Source organism: Lontra canadensis, unplaced genomic scaffold (assembly GCF_010015895.1).
Source record: "Lontra canadensis isolate GAN:19392208 unplaced genomic scaffold, GSC_riverotter_1.0 scaffold29, whole genome shotgun sequence".
NCBI lineage: Eukaryota > Metazoa > Chordata > Mammalia > Carnivora > Mustelidae > Lontra > Lontra canadensis.
In genome coordinates this window covers 1,616,281-1,638,174 of record NW_022631023.1, presented here as the reverse complement: position 1 = coordinate 1,638,174, position 21,894 = coordinate 1,616,281, and the positions used below count along the sequence as shown (strand labels likewise).

At 58.8% G+C, this 21,894-nt stretch overlaps 1 protein-coding gene across 1 annotated transcript in view; it reads right to left on the bottom strand.

Annotated features, from left to right (window-relative positions):
* Positions 1-4,999: 4,999 nt before the first annotated feature.
* Positions 5,000-21,894, bottom strand: part of UBE2G2 (ubiquitin conjugating enzyme E2 G2) — a 34,677-nt gene continuing 17,782 nt past the window's right edge. The window contains exons 2-6 of the mRNA XM_032865249.1: positions 21,691-21,726; positions 21,555-21,600; positions 10,843-10,961; positions 8,328-8,468; positions 5,000-5,690 (exon numbers count right to left, since the gene is read on the bottom strand). Coding sequence (XP_032721140.1) covers positions 5,578-5,690; positions 8,328-8,468; positions 10,843-10,961; positions 21,555-21,600; positions 21,691-21,726 — 455 coding nt within the window. The 3' untranslated portion in view covers positions 5,000-5,577. The remainder of the gene's footprint in view (positions 5,691-8,327; positions 8,469-10,842; positions 10,962-21,554; positions 21,601-21,690; positions 21,727-21,894) is intronic.

Here is a 21,894-nt window from a genome sequence, read left to right as displayed (position 1 = left end):
GGTGGCGCTTGCCCGGAGCTCAAGCGTGTGTGGGCTGGTGCACTGTACATGATTCATGGGGCCCATTTATTGGGACAATCAGGCCAAATTCAGGTTAATGGCTTTTTAATCATTCTCCCGATGGTGCATGAAAGCACTTGAAGGCGGTCCACAAGTGCCAAGCTCGGCGCGGTAAGCAGGTCCCATCTGTGGACTGGATGCCAGCCCGGGCGCGGGGGCGGTGGGCACGGGGCGGCCGGCGGGCCAGCTGCAGGCAGCCTGCCGCGTCCCTGGTCCAGCACGTGGAGGGGCGGCCCCTGCACGGGTTTCCAGACACGCAGACGTGAGTGTGCACACACGGCAGCGTGGCCTCTCCAGCCCGCCGCCCTGCTTGGTGAGCCTGGACATGGACCCCCCAGCTCCCTCTCCCTGGTCTCCTCGCACCCACCCTTACACTCTGCAGCATAACTGAGCATCCCAAATAGTGAATCTGGGAACACGGAGACAGGGCACACCCCTGCTGCACTGCCACGGCCCTCAGTGGCCCCCTCACCGGCCCTGCCACAGAGACTGGAGCCTTCCCCCAGCGCTCACCGGCGCACCCTTCGTGGGCTCCCTGGCAGAGCACAGAGGCGAGGCCTGCCTGCCCCACAGAGCAGCTCTGAGGGGCGCGCACAGCCACGGCGACGCGTCCACCACGGGCTCTCTGCCTCTTCAGATAGGCCTGACCTCCAGGTCTGGATGAGACCCCCAAACGGTGTGGGTTCATAGAGGATGGTCTAAAGCCAAACACTACTGGGAATCACCCTTTAAAGGTCATGTCTAAAGGGGGAAGACCTGGCGTGAAATGGGACGGCACTGACTTCCGTGTCCCTCCCCAGACCCGACCCACCAGAGGAAGAACGCGACCTACCCCCGAGTGCCTGCGAGTGAGCCGCCCAACAGCCCACGACACAGCCAGAGACACCTGCGCCGGCGAGGCCACGGCAGGACCAGGGTTTGGGTCTTCGCCTTACGTTTGTGGAATTCTGCCAATAACGCGTGTCTGCTGTAACAGCCAGCACAGAGCAAGGACGGCGAGTGTGCGGGCCCCACCGCGGCGCTGATGGCAAGCACAGGGGGCGGAGAGCAGGCACGTGTCTCTGGGCGGGGGACAAGGACTGTGAGCCCCAGGGACGGGAACGTGAGGCCACAGGTGCCACGGATCCCTTCCCAGGGGCAGTGTCCATGGCAGCACAGAGCTGCGCCCCCAGGGCAGAGCACGGCAGGCATAGGGCAGACTGGAGGGTGCAATGAGGGTACAGGGAGGGCGCTGCTGGGTGAGTGGCCTGCGTACCTCAGAGGCACAGCCCCTAAGCCCCCCTCAGCCCTGCCCCCACCGCGCAGTCAGGAACCCAGCTCCCCAGGCCTTTGGGGGCCGCAGCATCTCCCCTGGCCCACGGTCTCCATGGGCAGGCTCCCGAGGGATATGCCAAGGACACTGGTGTCAGGGGTTGTGTTCTTGTCACACGTGTCCCAGCTGCCACCATGGGAGGAGAGTGATGTGCTCCGACAGCAGCCCAGCTGGCTCTGCTGCTCTGGGGTCCCGGCTGCGTGGGCACCTGGCAGGGGGCTGGCTCCCGCTCCGCCCAGGGCCCTGTATCTACCATCCCTGCAGACCCGGCGCTTCCTGCAAAGTATTGGGGGGTCGGGTGCCCGCTGCTCAGGCAGGCCCCGAAGCCACGGGGCCTCGCACCCGGCAGGAGCGGCGCATGCACACGCGCGTGCAGCTGCACGGGTCCACACACGCGGGGAAGCCTGCTGAGTAAGCGCACGTGTGAGCGCCATGGGCACGTGGCGCAGAGGAGCAGTCTTAGTGAAGACGGGGGACATGCTGGGCAGGGCAGCACCCGGGGTGGGGTGGGAGGGACGGGGCACCCAGCACCCCACGTGGCTGCTGCATCGGGCGGGAACCAGTCCAGGTGGGGGAACCCCGTAAGAACCCCGCGCCGGCTCTGCCCCGAAGCCGCGGCTCTTTCATGTGGTTCCAGCTCCCGGAGTGCATTTCCCAGGATTTCAAAGAGCCGTTAGCGCAAGACAGTCCCTCTCTCTCGTTTCCATCTGAACGGGTTCCAACGTCAGGTCCTCTGCCAGAACGCTGGGCCCGCACGCATACGCACACACGCGCATGCACACACACACACACACACACACACACACGAAAGGGACCTGTCAGCACCGCTTCCCGGTGGCACCAACCGGGAGGCCGGGGACCCAGGCAGGCCCACAAGGTCGCTGCCATCCACACGCTCACAAGCAGAGCTCGCCGAGGGGGCCCAAGGGGCAGGCCTGCCCCACTGACCATGTGGACAAGCCCGTCCCACCACCCCGGTGGCTTCTGGGTCTGTGACCCCCACCCAGTGGAGCACAGCCCCTCTGAGGCCCACGGGCCCTGCTCCCATCCCTGGAGGAGGCAGGCTGGTCCCACAGCCCTGAAGCACGGCCCCCTGCACTGGGGGAACAGCGACCTCACACCTGGGGCCACTGGGAGCCGCCCCAGGCTGGCTCGACACAGGGGCACCTGCCACAGGGAGCACACAGGCCTGCAGAGCACAGGTCAGCGGTTAGGGCAGCAGCAGCGCAGAGATGGACAGCACAGTCCCACGGCCTCCCCCCAGCTATAAGCCCCCCCACCAGACACCCAGTGCCCCTCAGGACCCCCTCAGCCCCAAGTGCTGAGCTCCCTTCTGAGCGGGGTCCTGATGCCTTGGCCTGGTGGGGCTCCCGTGGAGATGCCAAGCCCCCTGCCCCCTCCCCCCAGAGGACCAGCACCAGGAAGCCTGGGGCTCCAGGGAGGAGCTGAGAGCTACGGAAAGCCCCCACGTCTGCAGCTAGACCAGGGCTTCTGTGGCCTATGCGTCCACTGAGGGGAGAGTGGGAGGGGCCAGGAGGGCCAGCCACACCTCCCCATGCCACGAGACCCTTCCCAGCAAGTCTATGCATTCTACACTCTTCTACACACGGGTTCCTTTCCCCTGCAGCTGCCCTCTGTGAAGGGATACACTGAGTCAAAAAGGAAAGCAAGGGCAGAAGACCACTGTGAGTACCCCGTGTCCCCAGGCTGGCAGGCCAGCCTCTGCCAGCAGCGCCACTGCCCCCTGCACACACACACATATGCACAGACACCCCATCTATGGGGGCACTGACCGCCCCCCCCGGCAGGAGTATCAGCCTCTCAGGGGAAGGCAGGTGGGGAGGTGGTGGTGGCCTGCAGGTGAAGTGGGAGCAGAGGGAGAGGGGCAGGCCCGCCCTGGGCGGTGGGTGCAGAGAACCTCCAAGGGGAGGGGAGGGACAGGGCGGGCCCACCGGTCAGCTCTGCTAGCACCAGAGCGGGGCTCATGTTGCCACAGGAACTGAGGACGTGGGGTACATGGCTGGTACCCAGGGTCCATGAGACGAGCCTGGCTGCGCTGGGCTGCACTGGGGGGGGGGTGCGACCCCGACTCCTCGACCTGGGAAGGGCATGGCCCGTCCTCCAACCACCAGTGAGGCAGCAGCTCCCAGAAAAGCCCTGGCGCAGAACCAAGCCCATCCCATGTCCCCGAGCAGGCACGGGCGCCGCCTTGAGCTCACGGGAAAGAACCAGCAGCTGAGGCCGCCCAACGGCACCATCGCCTCAGAGTCTCCAGAGTCGCCCGCCTTCCGACATCTGCAGAACCGTGTGGCCTCCACACCAGCCGGCCGCTCCCCACAGCCCCGAACGGTGGTGGGGGTGCCGCGCTCCAAGGAAAGGCCGGCCACAACAGGGCTGCTGAGCGCAGGGCCCCTATGGGGAGAGGGCACCGCAGGGAGAGGGCGTGGCGGGCAGAGCACAGGAGCGAGGAGAGAGGAGAGAGCAGCTTGCTGAAGCACACTTGGGCCTGGGGGTAAAGGGACCCCCCAGACAGCTCCTGCTGTGCAACCCTTGGCTGGGGGCCTCCACCGCGAGCCCTGGATGCAATTGGCCCTGGGTTTTTGCAGGATTACATAAAATTCATCAAGGACAAATGCTATGTGGACTGGGGGAAAATAGAGAACTTTATTTTTAATATAGTAATTAAACTGCACCACAGAGCAAGGACATGAGACTCTTTGTTTCCACTTAATAAATACAAGTGAGTAAAAATACTTTGTTTGCAAAGAGACTGCCCATCTGTCTTCCTTCTCCAGACTCCTCGGAGTGCCGCCGGCACAAACCCCTGCGGGAGGGGCCTGCAAGTCCCATTTGGGGACAGCACCTCTCCTTTCTGGTGCCCTTCCAGGTACAAGTGCTCGTACTGAACATCAACGTGACGACGGTTCCCCCGAGAGAGAAAGAATCGGGTTTCCTTACAGAAGCCCCGCGTGGATGGAGCCCTTCCCACCGGAACCCGGCGACACCAAGAAAGGACACTGTCCGCTCAGCGCCCGGAATGGGGGGAAGGATAATGGAAAGTGTGACCTACTCTATGTCTTACAGACAGTCCCTTATTTCAAAAGTAGAGATTCCTACTTAAATTTAACGGGTCTGAAACCGGCCAGGCATCCGATTCTGCGACACATCTGTTACTGCTTGTTCACGGAGCCCCTGGCACGGTGCTGCTGGGCCACCCAGGCTGGCGGGCTCCGGGGCTACAGCGAGATCACAGACCACCGCTAAGTGCCTTGCCCCCACGCTGGGGCCCGGGGGAGGGGAACACCCTACCCCCACCCCCCACACGCCATGCTGCCCAACGGGCAGCGCCCAAGGTCGGGGATAAGGCACACCTCTGCGCCCGGAACTCACGAGGGTGAGAGTTCCCTTCCCAAGCCACGCTGCAAAGGATAAGTCCGTCTCAGTGTTAGGCTCCCGCTGCAGCCGCAGATACAGAAGCTCAGAACTCCCGCGTCTACACGGGGCGGCGTGTCCCTGCCCTAGTGACGCACAAGTCAGCGAGGACACAGATCTAAGTATGACCAGGAAGACAGGGTCCGTCCTCACAACCAGTAGTAAACCTCTTTGACCCACCCCATTTCTCATCAATCCGTGTTTTTAAAAAGTATTTATTTCCTGAAAGTATCTCTAAGTGTGATAGTTTGTAACACACGACAAACAAAAATGATGTAACGAGATTATAAGGAACAGGCAGGAAGTACTATGAAGCACTGAAACCAAGTGACATCCCTGGCCGGGCCCACAGAGCCATCCTGCCAGCCGCCACTCGAGCTGCGAGGCCCCGTTTCCTCAAAGGAGCACTACTGGTTCTAGCCCCCAGGAGTGTGGCACACACGCCCCCACCGACTGCGACAGAAGGGAAGCCACAGGCCTGTGCGGTGTGCACCCCGGCCGGGAGAGGGGGTGGGGACAGCTGTCACCATCTCCCCAAAGCGCCAGGCCAGCAACACGGTAACACTGCCTCTGGCTGTCATCATCCTACATATACCATAATTTCAGAAAAGAAGCCTGTTTGGAGCGGGAAAGGTAGGGAAAACAAGAGATGCTGTGGTTCTGCAAGCTTGCCTTTTTTGGTACCAGCACAGAGTGTCACTGTCAGTATGCGTTCAGCAGAGAAAGCCCGGCCGCGGCTGGGCGCCGTGTCTGTGCGTGCGCAAGGACGGGCCTCAGAGCCCCAGGGACTTCTGCGCCAGCTGCCTGGCCACCCGGCAAAACTGCTCCCGGTCGTCCCGCCACATCTTGGAAGCGTCCACGTTGGCCCCACTCTCATCGTTGGGCTCTGCAAGAGAAGAGACATGCGCAGTGGGAAAGGAGCTCTGGAAAGCAGGGGCCAGCCGAGGTCTTCCATCTCACTTACACCCTCCACGCATCCTTCCGGAGCCGTGTCCCAGAAACACACGCTAGGGGAGGAAGTCGGCTCTCCGACAGACTCACCGAGGGGGATTGCAAGGCGGCGTGAAGTCAGGGACATGCACGTGTGGCAGGAAGACCCACCCTCAAGATCCCTACATCCCGAGTGTCTTGAAGACAAACATTCTATCTTGCTCTGGAGACCCTAGGTCCCACTCCTCTGTGTAGATGCCCGCCCAGCTCCCGCCACAGGCCAACGCGAGGTCGATGCCCGGCCCCGGAGCACACCTGACCCCAAAAGGTGCCCCAAACAGATCAGGACACACACACAGAGGCAGCAAGGCAGGGAGTCAGAGGCCCAGAGTGGGCCGGGAGCAGTACCCACGGGGCAGGGAGCCAGCGCTGGAGAGGAGCAGAAAAGACAGCCAAGAGGCCAGCCGCGAGCAGGACCCCAGCCCCTCCCTCCTGCCCGGCCTTGCGTCCCTCTGTGGCCACCCAGTCTCTGTCCCTCCAACCACGATGGCTTCTTCCTCCCGTTTATTCAAGAAGCCCTTCCTCAGCAGGTCCTGGGCGTGAGGTCCAGCACAGGGGACTGTGTGTGCGGAGCGCACACCCTCCAGAGCACCTACAGACGGGACCGTCCTCACACGCATTGTTTCAAACTCAGGGCTACACAGTGGGCAACGGGAGAGCAGGAGGCAGAGGACTTGGGGTCCCGCAGGCCTCGAGGAGGCGTGTGCTCAGGGGACCCCTGAGCAGGCCTGACGGCAGGGAGCACACGAGCACGGACAGGGCCAGCCCGGCTCCCCACCCAGCACCGGTGACAGCCGGAACCCAGGGCCCGGACGGCTCACGGAGGACCAAGGGCTGCAGGCTCTCTCAAAGCAGGCCAGGACGGAGGGTGCCGAGTGCGGCCGCAGCCGAGCTGGAGGGGAACCGAGCTGAGAAAGTAGCTCAGAGCCCAGGGCACGTACTCTGACAGCAGCGTGTCGGAAATACGTTAAAACATTCTTTTTTTTTTTTCAAGCAAGCTCCACGCCCAGTGCAGAGCCCAATCCCGGCTCGAACTCACAACCCTGAGATCAAGACCTGAGATGAGATCAGGCACCGAAACAACCGACTGAGCCACCAGGCGCCCCTACGTGAAAACCTTTTAACCGTCAGCCTGGGACTCTCCCTCCCTCCGCCCCTCCTCGCTCTCCAAATTAAACAGATAAATCTTTAAAAATAAGTAAATAAAACCTTTTAAGAAAAGAATTTATAGCAAAACTGTCACGGTAAGACTTAAAGCTGCCATTTGCAGACCGCCGACCCACCGCCTCGCCTCTGTGCCCCATCAGCACGTGAGGGGAGGGTGAGTGCCTCCGCCCTCACACAGGCACACACACGGACATCAGACGTCCTCGCGTTCACGCCACCGGAGGGCCACTGAGGCCCCCCAAGCCTCCCCCTCTGCGCCTCCCACTCCTCCACGTCTTCCCTTCCTGGTCGTCTAGGCTATCGCCCCCTACTTTCCCTGAGGACCACCCCCTCCTTCCTCGTGCCCTTTCTCACGCCCTCTGTCCTGCCCCTCAGCCACGGTCTCATCCAGACGTGAGCTCAGCCTCACCTGCCCGGCAGGCCTCGGCCGGGCGGCCACCAGGGATGGACAACCCCACGGCAGACCCTTCTCCCAACTCCATGGGCTCCTGTCCCGGAGACGGCAGCCCTCTACCCCGTGCTGAGGTCAGAGACACGGGAGTCACCATGCACACCAGTGAGCCTGTCTCCCAAATGCAACCCGTTCTTGTGGCCGGCCCCACAGTGGTCCCCGGCCTGCAGAAGTCCTTGTCCCCCAGCCCACTGCAACACTTGCCCGACAGGCTCCCTGCCACACGGACAGTCTTGCCGAGGTGCAGCTGCACGGCCTAATGTCCTTGGCTGAGCTCGAGCCGTAGCCAGTGCTGGCAGTGTCCCCACACGAGCCACAGGCCTCATTCCAAATGCCCCTCCCGCCCCCTTAGCTCAGTACCTCCTCTGCAGGACAGTGCCGTCTCGGGGCCGGCCCGACAGCCCCTGTGTGTCCAGCTCGGGATGTGTCAGCGACTGGCCGCCACTGGCGGATCTGGAAAATCTCCTCAGAAAGCAGGCTTAGGGCTGGGGTCTAGGACACACTGCGCTGGACACCCCAGGACCCAGTGTCGGCGACACAGCAGGTGCCCCAGGAAACACCGGCTCCACGAGCGCGATCCCCGAGGACCGGAGTGCGGCTCATTCTGGCCAACGTACAAACTCATAACCATGAAGTGCGTATACAAGTAATTCAGTGAAAAAGCAGAAACGGCGCATGTGGATGAAGGACAAACAGACACGACTGTGACAGAGGACAGAGGAGGACACAGGAGGACAGAGGAGGAGGACACAGGAGGATACAGGAGCAGGACACAGGAGGACAGAGGAGCAGGACACAGGAGGACACAGGAGGACAGAGGAGGAGTACACAGGAGGACACAGGAGCAGGACACAGGAGGACAGAGGGGCAGTCCGCGCCGTCCGGCTCCCCCCGGGGCCGGGGCGGCCGCCTTACCTGCCAGCATGCTCACCACCGACAGCAGGATCTTCTCCACGCTCTGCACGGGGCTCCACCGCTCGGCGCTGCTCTCGTAGCCCATGGGGTCGTCGCCTGGGGCGTGCAGGATGGAAATGCAGACTCTGCCGTCAGGGTAGACTGTGGGGGTGAGGACGCAGCAGGTGAGCCAAGAGAACGGGGACAGCGTGCGGCAAGGCGGGCAGCAGCACGGACGTAGAGAGCCAGCTGCTCGCGAGGCTGCAGCAGAGCCCGAGGCCCCGCGTGCCGCACCCTGGTGCCCCCGGCCGGCTGGGCCCGCGCTCATCGACCAGGCTCCAGGCCATCTGCCTGGCCCCAGGCTCCCCCCACGGCTCCGCCGCCACAGGGATCTGGGTTGGTCAGCAGTGCATCTGAACGGACTAACTAATGACGGGGAACCTGGCAGAGAACTAGTTCACCAAAATAACTCTTGTAACGAGGATTACTCACAGTAATTGTCAGAGCTGATTTCTAAGATTTTCCAATGCCCCCAAGAAACCCTGGAACTAACTGGACGTGGAAATCTACGTCCCCAGTGCCAGGATGAAGGTAACCAGGATTACAGAGACTTCTAGAAGGAAGAAGGTGCCCTGACTTCTCCCAGGGCCTCCCTCTAACACCCAGCCAGTCATCTGTGCCCCGGAGGTCCGCTGTGTCCCGTCGAAGCCACGCCCACCCGCAGCATCAGGAACCAGACCCGTGCGCTCTGGGTCCAGACAAACGCGTCTCTGTTCCCAGTGTGTGACCGATGCTACCAAGGACCCTGCAGCACCTGCCGCTTCTCCCTCTCACACGGGAGAGCCTCAGCGGTTCGACGTGTACCCAGGACAGACTCCACTGTAAACTGCAAGGCTGTAGGTTATAATAACAGAAACAACAGACAATTCAGGATAAATGTACGTAACTCCCCTTCCTCGTGAGCGCAGAAGCCCCAACCACTGAGACACCGGAGTGGCCCGAAGCCCGCCCACACACACGCACCACCCCACCTCGACCGTGGCCACCTCACAGCCAGGCTTCTCGAAAGAACAGTACTTCTGAGCACCTGCCGTGCACACAGAACTGCATCAGTGTGAGAAAAGAAAAATCCGAAACAGTCTGTCTGAGGAGGGGGCTAACGACCCACACGTAACATCAGCAGGACGCGAGACGATCCAAATGAGGGTCTGGACGGCCAGTCCCACCGGGGGACACGATCCTGAGCCCCTCTGGCAGGGGTGGGGGTCTGGGCAGGCCTCCCCCCACCCCGTGGAGGTGCCCAGGCTAGGGGAGAACTGCGAGGTGGGTTCGTTTGTTATTAAGCCAAGGGGTGTCAAAGGCTCAGCAAGTTCTGTAAATGCTCTTGTGGATTAAATGAGCCTTGAGCTATTTTATACGCAGAAAAGTACAGGAAAATAAGGAATACTCAAATGAGAAAATACTTCATTTCTACAAAACACGGCGTCTTACTCGCTTTTATTCTCCACAACCATTAAGATCACGATTTTAACGGCAATAACCATTTATAAAGAGGAACATTATCCTGGGGTGCCTGGGTGGTTCAGTTGGTTAAGTGTCTGCCTTCAGCTCAGGCCATGATCTCAGGGTCCTGCAATCGAGCCCCGCGTCGGGCTCTCTGTTTCTCCTTCTCCCTCTGCTCCCCCTGCTTGTTCTCTTTCTCCTTCTCTATCAAATAAATAAATAAATCTTTCCAAAAAATTTTTAAAAAGGAACATTATCCTAAACGTGATCATTAAAAACGTATTTTCTTACTATAGTATACGTACTACGTACACTCTTATCTACGACCTTCTCTTGTAAAGGAAAAAGGAAGAACCAGGGCTATTCAGGAATCCAATTCCTACCACTGGACACTTTCCCAACTTAAATCCATAAATGTAATCAATGACGGGAATTCCAACCCCCCTTTAAAATACATGTTTATTTTAGAAAAAAGATTTGCAAAAACCAAAAAAGATGCCATTATTGAAAGAGAATCACTTTCAACATTTTTGAGCCACGTTGCCGGTTATGTACATTTGCACACGAATTGTTTTCAAAACAAGTGAACTGTAACAAGGATGACGACACATAACCTGCTTTCCTCATTCAACACCGAACCACCGCTGTAGATCGTCAGACTTTACTCTAGATCACTCAGAGTGTCTGTATCGTACTCGGATGGACAGTCCAGCGTGGCTCGGCTGTTGAAAACCTGGGCCGCTCTGACCGGTCCCCACTGTCAGAGCCCACGGCGGGCCGGCGGCTGGAGTCGCACTGCGCGCACACCCGGCCTGCTCCTCTGACCGGCCCGCCGGAAGAAGGAGCAAACAGGTCAGCGGGCGCCCAGCGTCAGGTCCACATTCACCATCTACGTCACACTGTCTTTCAACTGATGTCACCACCACCACGAGGAGGTGGCTGCGGTTTAACACGCGGGTTCCACCTCCCGGGCTCAGCGTCCCCGCACACAGCCCCGCACCTCCCCGTCAGAACCACGCCCCACAGCACTTACTGTTGGGATGAAACATCTCGCAGGTAAATCTCATCTTTGGGGGACTTAACGGGTAATCCAGCGGGAAGCTCAGGATGGCAGGAAAGACCCCAAACTCAAAGCAGGTGTCTTCTGGGCCCCTGGGGGACAGAAAGGACAGAGACGCTCAAGTCCGTTTCCGAGGGCCCACCACACTAGTAAGGAGCTGGGAGATTTCTACTGCTTCACAAGCGCGCACGAAGAGACACGTGAACAGTAACGGTGAACCGGTACTTCTCTCTGAGCAGGGAAGCGGCGCCTCCTCGTCCCACAGCAGTCTGGTTAGACTTAGGGACAAGCGCAAACACCGAATTACAGGCACAGTGTCTGCACTAACGGAGGTAAGCGTGGGCGGCAGAGGCTCCCCAAAATACGGGATCAGAGGGGAGAGCTGCCAGCAACACAGGAAGGCCTGGGGGCATCTGTTTTCTGTGCACATGCTGTCGTCTCACGTGATAAAGGTACACTGTAGGCACACACCACAGCACCATCGTATTAAATGAGGGTTAAGAGTTGTTATTTCAAAGGCTATTTTGAAATTTTTAAAAGTGCCCAAGAAACGATTTTGTCACCTTCAAGAAAGAGGTAAGGAGCACCCCATGACCAATGATGCAGCTCCTGCGGGAGCCGGGTGTGCACACGTGCAGCAGAGCCGGGCCAGCGCTCCCTGGAGTGCAGTGTCACGGGGCACACGTGGGCCTGTCTGCCTGGGCTTCCGTCCCCATCACAGGAGAGTAGCAGAGGCGGACGAAACCACTGCTGAGTCCTGTCAAACCCCAACACAACACGTCTGAGTTAACAATATCCAGGCCCCCATGTGGGCCACGATGGCAGCAGCTAGTAAGAGCCGTCCCTTATAGGTTGCATTAGGGTCGCTCGTACGACCGCCTCCGTGAGAGCAGAGCTGCCCCCAGGAGGGCCTGTCCCGCTGAGCCAGGATGCGAACCAGCAGCTCTGCAAACACACCACCCCAGGAGCCCGAGACCCAGGCCACTGCAGGGGCAGCTCGACGCCGGAGACAGGCTCCCTTTCCAGATGAAAACCAGACACGGCACAGGAAAAAAACAGCTGAAATACATTTATTCCGAGACAATGTTCATTGTTTAAAAATCATTTTCTCGGGGTGCCCTGGTGGCTCAGTGGGTTTAAGCCTCTGCCTTCGGCTCAGGTCATGATCTCAGGGTCCTGGGATCGAGCCCCGCATCAGGCTCTCTGCTTGGCAGGGAGCCTGCTTTCCCCCCCACCCCCACCGCCTGCCTCTCTGCCTACTTGTCATCTCGGTCTGTTAAATAAATAAATAAAATCTTAAAAATAAATAAATAAATAAATAAATAAATAAAATCCTTTAAAAAAATCATTTTCTCAAAAAGTACGAATTTGTTTCAAACGGATGAGACTACTTTGATTCAGCAAAGTAATAATACAAACTCGCAAGCAGTAGCAACAACGTTCATGTCCACAGTTAAAGGAAAAAGAAAAAATTCAAAAGGACAAGGGACACAGGGCTTTCCTGTCACCTGTGAAGCCGCCCGGGGCTTTCGACAGCGCCTGCCACGGATGCCCAGATCACATCCCGGGGGAAGGGGGCCCAGCTGCAGCAAAGCAGTCAAAACGAGACACGGCAAGAAGTGTTTGGGGGAGCCCATTTGTTTTTCCTCTTTAAGAGACAGACCTTGATTTTGAGAACTGTGCCCTTGCTACTTGGGGGGAAACCACAGTGACTACTTTGTGTTGCAGGTATGAGTGTCCCAACAGCGCCCACAGCCTTGGCGGGAAACCAGGACCAGGAAAGCCACATGAAGAGGGACAAGCGGCGGGCAGGGCGCCCGTCCAGCAGCAGCCAGCGGCCGGGCAAGGCGGTCTGAGGCCTGCTCTGTGCTTCCCATCCTGGATGCCTGTTCCTCTGTGGGCAGACGGTGACTGCCCCCGCTCCCCGCCCTCCATCCACAGGTCCCCAGTGGCGGGGTGTCTGCAAGCTCCGCTCCCCCCAGGGTCGGCAAAGCTGGGGAGGCCGGCGATCACAGAGCACGGCCGCGGGCCATAGGCGTCCAGGTCGGAGCGAGGCGCCCAGCACGGCTCCCGGGAGGCCAGCGGACACAGGCACCCCTCCAGCGTCCGTCAGGAACGCTCCCTGGTGCCTCTGCATCGTGGGCACAGCCGAGTCAGAGGAGAAAAAAAGTCTGGGTAGTGTTTTGGAACAAGCCAAATGGTATTTGCTCAACGCTCTAATAAGTTCTTTGTTTCTCATAACAGGGCTTTCTTTAACACTTAAAAAAAAAAAAAATCCCCTGGGTCCCCCGTAGCCTCAGAAGCATGAGCAAACATTTCCCTAAGGGCTCCCACATCTTACATATCAAAGCTGTTTTCAAATACCCTAGTTCGCTACTGGTTTGAAAGGAGGGTTTCCCTGTCCTCCAGGACGCCCTGAGGCTGGGACAAGCAGGCAGGGGCCCGTGCCCAGCAGGCCTGCTGACTCTGGAAAAAGCTGTCGCGTCAACTCCTGAACCGAGACCGAGAGACGTAACCAGTGTTATTTTTGGACGAACCTTGGTGCCACACTCCAGAAAGCCTCACTTCTCTCTCACTAAAGGCCTCATCTCAAAAATGCTCGGATAAAATAAAGTTTAAGAAGAAAGGAAACAAACTCATCTAAAACATACAAAGTCTTCAAAGCCAGCAAATTATCTTCCATCTGCCCACTAAAACAATGGTCTGCACTGTTTCAGAGCTCAGAGGCAGGGACTCTCCGTCCCTGACACGAGCGTCCAAGGGAAATGTCCCACCGTGTTCTGCACTGTGACGGGACCCTCCTTCCAAGCCGCTCCGTCCGGCCGCCAGACTGCGGGGAACGACCGGCTGAGCGGACGCTGGGAGCGCCACACTCGCGGCCTGAAGCTGGCCACTGACCAGCCACGGCCACTGACGAGCCACGCTCTCCCTTCTAGAAGGTCCACTGCCCGGCCCACCCCGCGCCCTGAGCCGCCGAAAATGCACGCTCACACACTGAGTCCCTGAAACCGGCACAAATGCTCCCTTCGTCTCTCCACCCTAAATCCCGGTGAGCAACCGCTCTCCCTTCCCCGGCTGAAACCGCACCTCCATGACACGAGGAGCCTCCAGGCTGCGCGCCAGAGGCCGTGGAGACCGTGGCGCTTGCCGTGTGCCCTGGGTGTCTGCATGGGAGTGAGCCGGTGGCTGCCAGGAATGTTCTCGGCCCGCGGCCTGCATATCATTGCAGCTGCAGCAGCGCAGAAGCCGGCGGTCCTTTCCAAGTCCGCACAGCACAAGGACAATCGTCTCAGACACAGACAATAAGGCTGTAGGTCACAGAGACCGTAAACCACCCGCGAGTGCCTAACTGTGGCTGCGCTGCTGAGGGAGAACGCGCCCTCCCGGGTCAGGACCACTGGCAGCGGGAGAGGAAGGAGCCACTCAGAGACAGCGGTCATCGCCATCGTGGCCCCAGCACTGCCAAACCCCCAGAGCACCCGGCGGGTGGGCCTGCTGTCAGCTGGGGCGTCACCCCCTCCTGCCACCACTGCCCCTCAGCGGAGCACCCCACCTCACCCAGGCAGAGGGTGGCCTGGCTCCGCTGGGGCCACTGGCCTTTACTCCCTCCGGCCACTGGGCTCCAGGCCCCACCAGGACGGCAGGGGCGGCAGCTGCACGAGGCCCCCAGGCTACTCTTTGGGCAGCAGGAGCCCACAGCCTGGCAGGAAAGATGGCATGGGCTCCCGGGGGCTGGGGCTGAGGGGGCGCCGGGGCAAGGAGCGGGCGGACACAGCCGGCCAGACAGCAGCTTTGCTGCATTCTCCTTATTTGTCGTGCTCTGTGCACCCTGATCGTCCCAACGTACGGAACCCGGGCCGAGAACCATGGGAGGAGGACAGGATAGACGTCCTCTGCTTCAGGAGAGCGCGGCACAGCATAGAGTTTTCTCAGCCTGGACCAGTCCATAAGGAGGCTGCAGGCATCCTCTCGTGGGGTTTTCTGTGATACAGACATCCCTGGAAACTGAATCAAACGTATATCTGACCTATACTTGAACTAAATGAGCCTATCATTCCGAGAACTTCCAGTCCGTTTGACAAACACCAACCTTCACAACATGAACTGACTTTGACTAGAAAAGTACGTGTTAGAAAATACTCAAATCCATGAGATGTATAAAATAACAAATGCTCCCCTCCACGCCCCCTCCGGACTCGCCTCCCCAAGGCTGATACAGGAAGCCTTGTTACTCTCCAAGCTCGTTTCTGCTCATCTACTCACACACCTTCATCCGCAAAACTGGATTTTTTCAAATTAAAAATGTATCATGGTGGGGCGCCTGGGGGGCTCAGCGGATTAAGCCTCTGCCTTCAGCTCAGGTCATGATCTCAGGGTCCTGGGATCGAGCCCCGCATCGGGCTCTCTGCCTGCCTCTCTGCCTGCTTGTGATCTCTGTCTGTCAAATAAAAAATAAAAATCCTTAAATAATAAAAAAATTTTTAAAAAATGTATCTCGGCACGACTGACAAGAATTTGAAGAGACCCAATGAAGTAGCCTGCGAGAGAGCCCTTGAGGCCGTGCAGGCGGCAGCCGTCCTCGGACCAACCCCACACCATGCCCCAGAACTCCCTGCTGGCTTCGCTGCGGACACTGACACGCCGATCCTAAAATTCAGAGGGAGATGCGAGGGACCCAGGAAGAGGCAAAAGCATCTGGAGGAAGGAGAACGGAATGACAGGACTCGCGCTCTCCAATTCCAAAACCTCCTCTAAAGCTACAGGAAGCAAGACGGGGACGGCGGGAGGAGGACAGGCCCAGATCAACGGAGTGTGACTCAGAGTCGGACAGAAACCCGAGCGCGTGTGGCTCGCTGATTTCTGGCGGGGCAGCCAAGGCAAGTGCGCGGCCCCGTGCCAGCGACTGAAGCCGGGCGCTCCCGAATGCCGTCTCCAAAGTGAACCCTCAACGGTCCAAGGACGGAAAATGTAAACGTAAGAGCTACAAATAGGAAACACAGAGGAAAACCTCTGGGACCCCGAGCTGTGCGACACCAAGAGCCTGGTCCGTAAAGGAAAGAAACTGCTGAAAAGGAAGAAACCCCTGAAAATCACGTGCCGGACAAAGGATTTGTATCCAAAATATATACAGGGTCGACAAGAGTCTTATGACTCAACAAGAGGAGTCCGGTTAATGGGCAACCGCTGTGCGGGCCACCGAGACCCAGGGCCGGCTGGCAGCCCCAGAGACCCTCCGCACGGTGAGTTAGAAGTCAAACACGTCCCCGGTGAGCGCCCCGCACTCCCACAAGGCAGCGGGGATGGCGCCAAGTGCGGGCGAGGGGCGGAGAAGGGCGAGCTGCCAGGGAAGCAGGCAGCGGCTGCAGGCGGGGACGGCGAATTCACCCCGCAGAGGGCGACCGCGGTCCCGCGGGCCCGGCGGGGCGCACACACGGTGCACACGCCGTGCAGGGACGGCAGCGGCTCTCGCCACAGCAGCCCGGCGCCCCTCATGCTGCGAGCGGACAGGGCAGGGGCAGCCCCTGCCCCCAGGGGACCCGGTTCGGGGCCGGAGGAGGCAGCGACACACAGAGCAGGGGAAGGAGGCACAGACGCGTTCTGAGGAGCGGGAGAAGCCAGACACGCGAGACGGGCATTCTGAGCCCCATTCGCAGGGAAGTCCAGAAGCGCAAATCCGTAAGTCAAAACGGGAGAGAGGCGGCCTCCAGCTGAGGCTGGGAATGTGGACGGACGAGCGGCACAAGGACCTTTCTGGAAACGTGGCAGAAGCGTCACGGGGATGGCCTCTGACCTCTGTGAACTGATCGAAGCCTCCGACGGCACTTGACACAGACGAAACTTGGTTCCCGGCTGCAGCGCTGAGCCTGGGGCCCACGGGCCGGGCCGCTGTAAGGGGCTGTCCGGGCCGGGAGGCCTTCAGCAGCGCCCCCAGATGCTGGCAGTGGGGCGCCCCCCAACTCCCCAACGGTAACGACAAGGAGGGTCTCCGGACCCCACCCAACATCATCCCAGCGACCGCACTGGTCCAGGCCGTCGCTCCCTGGTTTGCTCTTCCATTCGGCGACACGCCGGAGACCTTCCCACGCCGGCAGCAGACGGCGCTGGAGCTGTCCCGGTGTCACGCGGCATCCGGCACCAGACGGCACGTGTGCCTCGCGTCGCATGGGACGACGACGTTTCCACTCCTGAGTCATGGCGGGGAGCGCGGCGGGAAGTTGCCTCACCAGGGGCTGCCAGGCTGGAGAGGCCCCTGGAGGCCCGCGGCCGTGCTTCTGTCGGGAGGCGCGCCGGCATGGTGGCCGCACGCCCACGGGCCTGGTGTACAGGGTGGCTGCCGCGACCCTGCCCGCTGTGCCCGGCCCCCCAGGCTGAGCGCGGGCGGAGCAGCACCACCCGGGGATCCTCACACCTGCGGCTGTGACATGTTGGGGGAGCTCGTGAAGGGTCCCCAGCCTCTGGGAGGGAGGGAGTCCCCCTCATCTTACTGGAGCCCCCGGTCTGGAGGGGAGCGAGGCCGCGGCTCAGGCAGGAAGATGGCTCACGGCTGCGGCTCCGAGAGCCCTGGGGAACCACAGAACAGGGCAGTGAGATCCCCAAGGCCTCCCCCTCTTCTAGCCCCTGAGGACACGGAGCCGGCCCGCAGCACAGGCCTTTCCCATCCTCACCGAAGGCTCCCCCCGAGAGCACACCCACCCTGTGCGGACAGGGTCCCCAGACAGCCCAGCGCGACGAGGCCGCACGGGCCAAACTCGGGCCGAATGGGACGCCACCTCCCTACGCGGACGGTGCGCCGGTCTGTGGTGCTCCGATCGGGTGCAGAGCGGCAGGCGTGAGGGCAGGAAGTTCTGCCGGGCCCAGCCCGCGGGCCCCACAGCTCCCATCTGCTGGGAAGCCTGGTCGTCTTCGGGGCCGCGGCTCAGACTCCACCGTATGCCCAGCCGGGAGCCAGCAGACTTACCCTCCACCTGTTTTCTTAAAGGTTTTATTTAAGTCATCTCTGCACCCACGTGGGGCTCGAACTCGTGACCCCAACATCAAGCGTCACACGCCTGTCTGCTGGGGCCAGCGGGCGTCCCAGAGCTGCCGTCTACTTAGCCTCCGAGAGGAGGCTGTGGCAGCTTCGTTCTCCGTTCCCCTCCCATGCACGGATCTGCTGCGCTCCCATCGTACACCCTCCGCCTCCTTCTCTTGGGGGCACACATGGGGTCCCCCCGTATCCTTAGTACCTGTGGCCCAAGCACCCTCACTGCACAGCCAAGGAGAGACGGGGACCCTGTGGGTGAGAGCCCGTGCCCCCCCCCCAGAAACGGGGCACACATGGTTTCAGAAACACTGGGGCACCACAGAAACTCCGGAGACAATCAAAGAACAAAAGAGAGAAAAGAAAACCTATCACTAAGGAGCAAAACTCAGCCAGGTGTCTGCGAAAACGGCAGCGTGAGGCCGATCAATGGGACGACAGCTAATTCCCTAATAGGTGTTTTAAGTACATTTGTGAACGGCCTCTTGTTTGTAAAAGGGTCTGGAACAGGACCAAGACCCACAGGCTCACCAAATCCTGAAGCAGGGGAATTCCAGGCTAACGCAACAGCCTTATTCAGATATAAACGTGCTCAAGAAACCTGAAAAGCTCTTCTTACTTTTTTTGAAGTTGAAGTTGAAGCTGAGGCATAACTGACACACGATGGGGTCTACGTCCCGGGAGCGGGACAGCAGGGGCCACACTCTGCAGACACTACAGGACGATCATCGTCAATCGAGTGAACACCCATCACCGTACGAAGTTACAAACTGTTCCTTCTTGTGATGAGGACTTGCAGATTCACTCTCTTGAGGACTTTCATTTACCTACTGCAGTGTCACCAACCCTGGTCACCACGCTGTCCCTTACGCTGCCGGGACAGAGTTATTTTGCAGCTGCAAGTTTGGGCTTTTGTCCTCCTTTGCCCATTTCACTGTCCCGCCCCGCCCCCCCCCCCCGGCCGCTCCGGCCCTCCAGCACCCACCTGTTCTCTGAGTTTCAGGGTTTGGGGGTTTTCAGATCTCACCTGTGAGATCGTACGGTATTTCTCTTCCTCTGACTCATTTCACTTAGTATAATATCCTCAAGGTCCATCCACGTTTTCATCAATGGCAAGACTTCCTTCCTTTTTAAGGCCGTTATCCCCTGTGCGCGCACATGCGTGTGTACACACACCGCCTGTTCTGTCCACTTGCCCATCGCTGGACAGCAACTCTGGCTGCTTCCAGGTCTTGGCTGCTGTAAATACTGCTACCGGGGGGAACACGGGGTGCCGACGTCAGGCTTTCTGAGCCAGGGTGCGCGCTGTCCCTGGGCAAAGGCTCAGTACTACACTGTTTGTTTTGGGGACGCCCCCCACGGTTTTCCGGAGCGGGTGCAGCAGCTGGCATTCCCACCAGCAGGGTGACACGGCTCCCCTCTCTGCAGCCTTGCCAGCACCGTGGTTTCTGGTCTTTCTGTGTGACGCCCGCGCTGACTGGTGGGAGGTGACGCCTCCCTGGGGTCCTGACGCGCACTCCCGGGACGCCAAGTGACGCGAGCACCTTTCCACGCACCTGCCAGCCATCTGTGTGTCTTCTTCAGAAAAGCGTCTATTCAGGTCCTCAGCCCATTGTTAAATCAGATGATTTAAATTTTTGGAGTTGAGTTCTGCCAGGTCTTCATGTATTTTGGAGAGACCACAGGCACGGGATTGCAAACCTCTTCTCCCATCCCGCAGGTGGCCTTTTTGTCCTGTCGATGGCTTCCTGCACTGAGCAGAAGCTTTCCAGTTGGACGTTGTCCTGCTTCTTGATTTCTGCTTCTGTTGCCTTTGCATCTCATTATTACCGTGTTTTCAAAATACTGGTTAAATATTATAGTGTTTATCTAAAATTAGTGACACTTACCCTATCAGGTTTAGTTATCCCAACACTTTAGAAATCATACCGGAAGGCTCCCATGTCCCTTAGAGGGCTTCTAACTAAGCCTGCCAACGGGCATGAGCCACTCTCCTGCAAGCTGTCAGACCTGCCAGGGGCCACTCACCTCTGCACTCAAGCCTTCCAAAGCCCCGTGTCCCTCCCCAAAGGCTCGCGGCCAGGTGGCACGCACAGCTGCCTGCGTGAACACGGAGAGAACACACAGTATACAGCAAGTGGAAAAGCACGGCTATGACTCAAGTTCCAATGATATAATCTGCTGGTTCCTTAAAAATAAAAGGCTTTGTAGCGGACACAGCAGCCAGTGCCATGTTCCAGCAGACGCAGGGCACTGCTGAGCCGGACACTCGCCATCCCATGGTAATTGCTTCAGGGGACAAAAGACACAAGATGAGACAGAAGTACAGACTGCAAAGACATCCTCATGCCAGGAACATTTCAGCACGCGAAAAACAGTGGGCATTACAGGCCCAAGCCATCAGATGGCACGCATGCTGTATCTTCTCTGGACCGTCTAAAATATTTTGCTTTATCAAAAACCCTCATTCTTCTCATCAATTTCCATACGTTACTCTAACCTCCAGGGACGACACTATCAGTGCTCCTCAAGCATGGGAAGCATGAAGAGCTAATGTGACGCTGGCCCTAGGCAGACCCCCAAGGGGTGGGGACGGTGCTGAAGGCCCGGCTGCCCCTGCCCTTCCCACAGAGCACTCCTCAACCCAACAAAATCCAGCCCCAGCACCTGCCAACTGACTGAGGCATCTCGTCTTCCCACAGAGAAAACAGAGAGGCCGGGGATCACCTCACAACTTCACAAACGTTACTGAAGCACGTTCTGCTGAAAATACAGCAGGTCTCAGACAGGACAGTAATGCAGAAACTGCTCACGTAAAGTAGGAGGAAGGCAAACAAAGCGTCTGGGTCACAGGAATCTAGAACATTCTAGATCCGGGGGTCTGTTTGTGACCCCCTGAAGTAACATCACTAAGTGAAATGGGAAATCCACGCATGAGCTTTCCACAGCAGGGCGAGGAACCACACTGCTGGCCGCAGAACTAAGCCGCGTGCCGGGGTCAGGGACCACGGAAAGCCAGACAAGGTGCCCGGAGAGAGCGGCAGCAGCAGATGAGGGGCGCCGTGGGGACGAGAGGAAGAGGGAAGTGTGGGTGCACAGGTGTGTAGGGCCAGAGGCTCACTCACATCCTGAGGGGCCCATCTCCATTCAGAGCTGAGGGCTCTTGGGGACTCCCGAGGTGAGAACCGCCAGCGCAGCCACACAACGTTCAAAACGTATTAGTGTGTGGCATCTGGGGGGCTCAGTCGGTTAAGTGTCCACCTCGGACTCAGGATGTGACCCCAGAGTCCTGGGATCGAGCGCCGCATCGGGCTCCCTACTCAGTGGGGAGCCTGCTTCTCCCTCGGCCGCTCCCCCTGCCTCTGCTCGCTCGCTCGCCCTCTGTCAAATAAATACAATCTTTAAAAAAAACTTCTTAATTACTGTAAAACTCTAGAAATACAACATCGACTAAACCTTTCACTGGCTCTAAGGAAACATTTCCGCTTGTCAGGATGCACCTCTGTGCTGTTCTCTGCTCTGAGACGAGCAGACTAGGAAGAGCTCAACTCGGGAAACGCAGGAAGAAACGGACACTTGGAAGCACCACACGGCCGCTGAAGGGATTCAAAGGTCTCGTGTCCGGGAAAGTCTTGAAAACCAGAAACACGTGTAACGAGCTTACATGATCAGTGCCTCCCACTCGAAAAAGTTCTCTTCATTCATGGGGCCTGCAGGGGAAAACAATTTCCACAATTAATTGTGAAGGTAACACTGGCGATCAGAAGTAGATTATAAAGAGGTTAACTGCAGTGCCTTACCTGCCACAATTCCTTCTGGAGGATTCAGTGTTAATTCTATAAAACGAAAAAGTAAAACCATTATGAAATACAATGTGTATTAGGTTGGCATTTTAACAAAACACTTTTTAAAAGTATATAAGAGGGGCGCCTGGGGGGCTCAGTGGGTTAAAGCCTCTGCCTTCGGCTCCGGTCATGATCTCGGGGTCCTGGGATCGAGCCCTG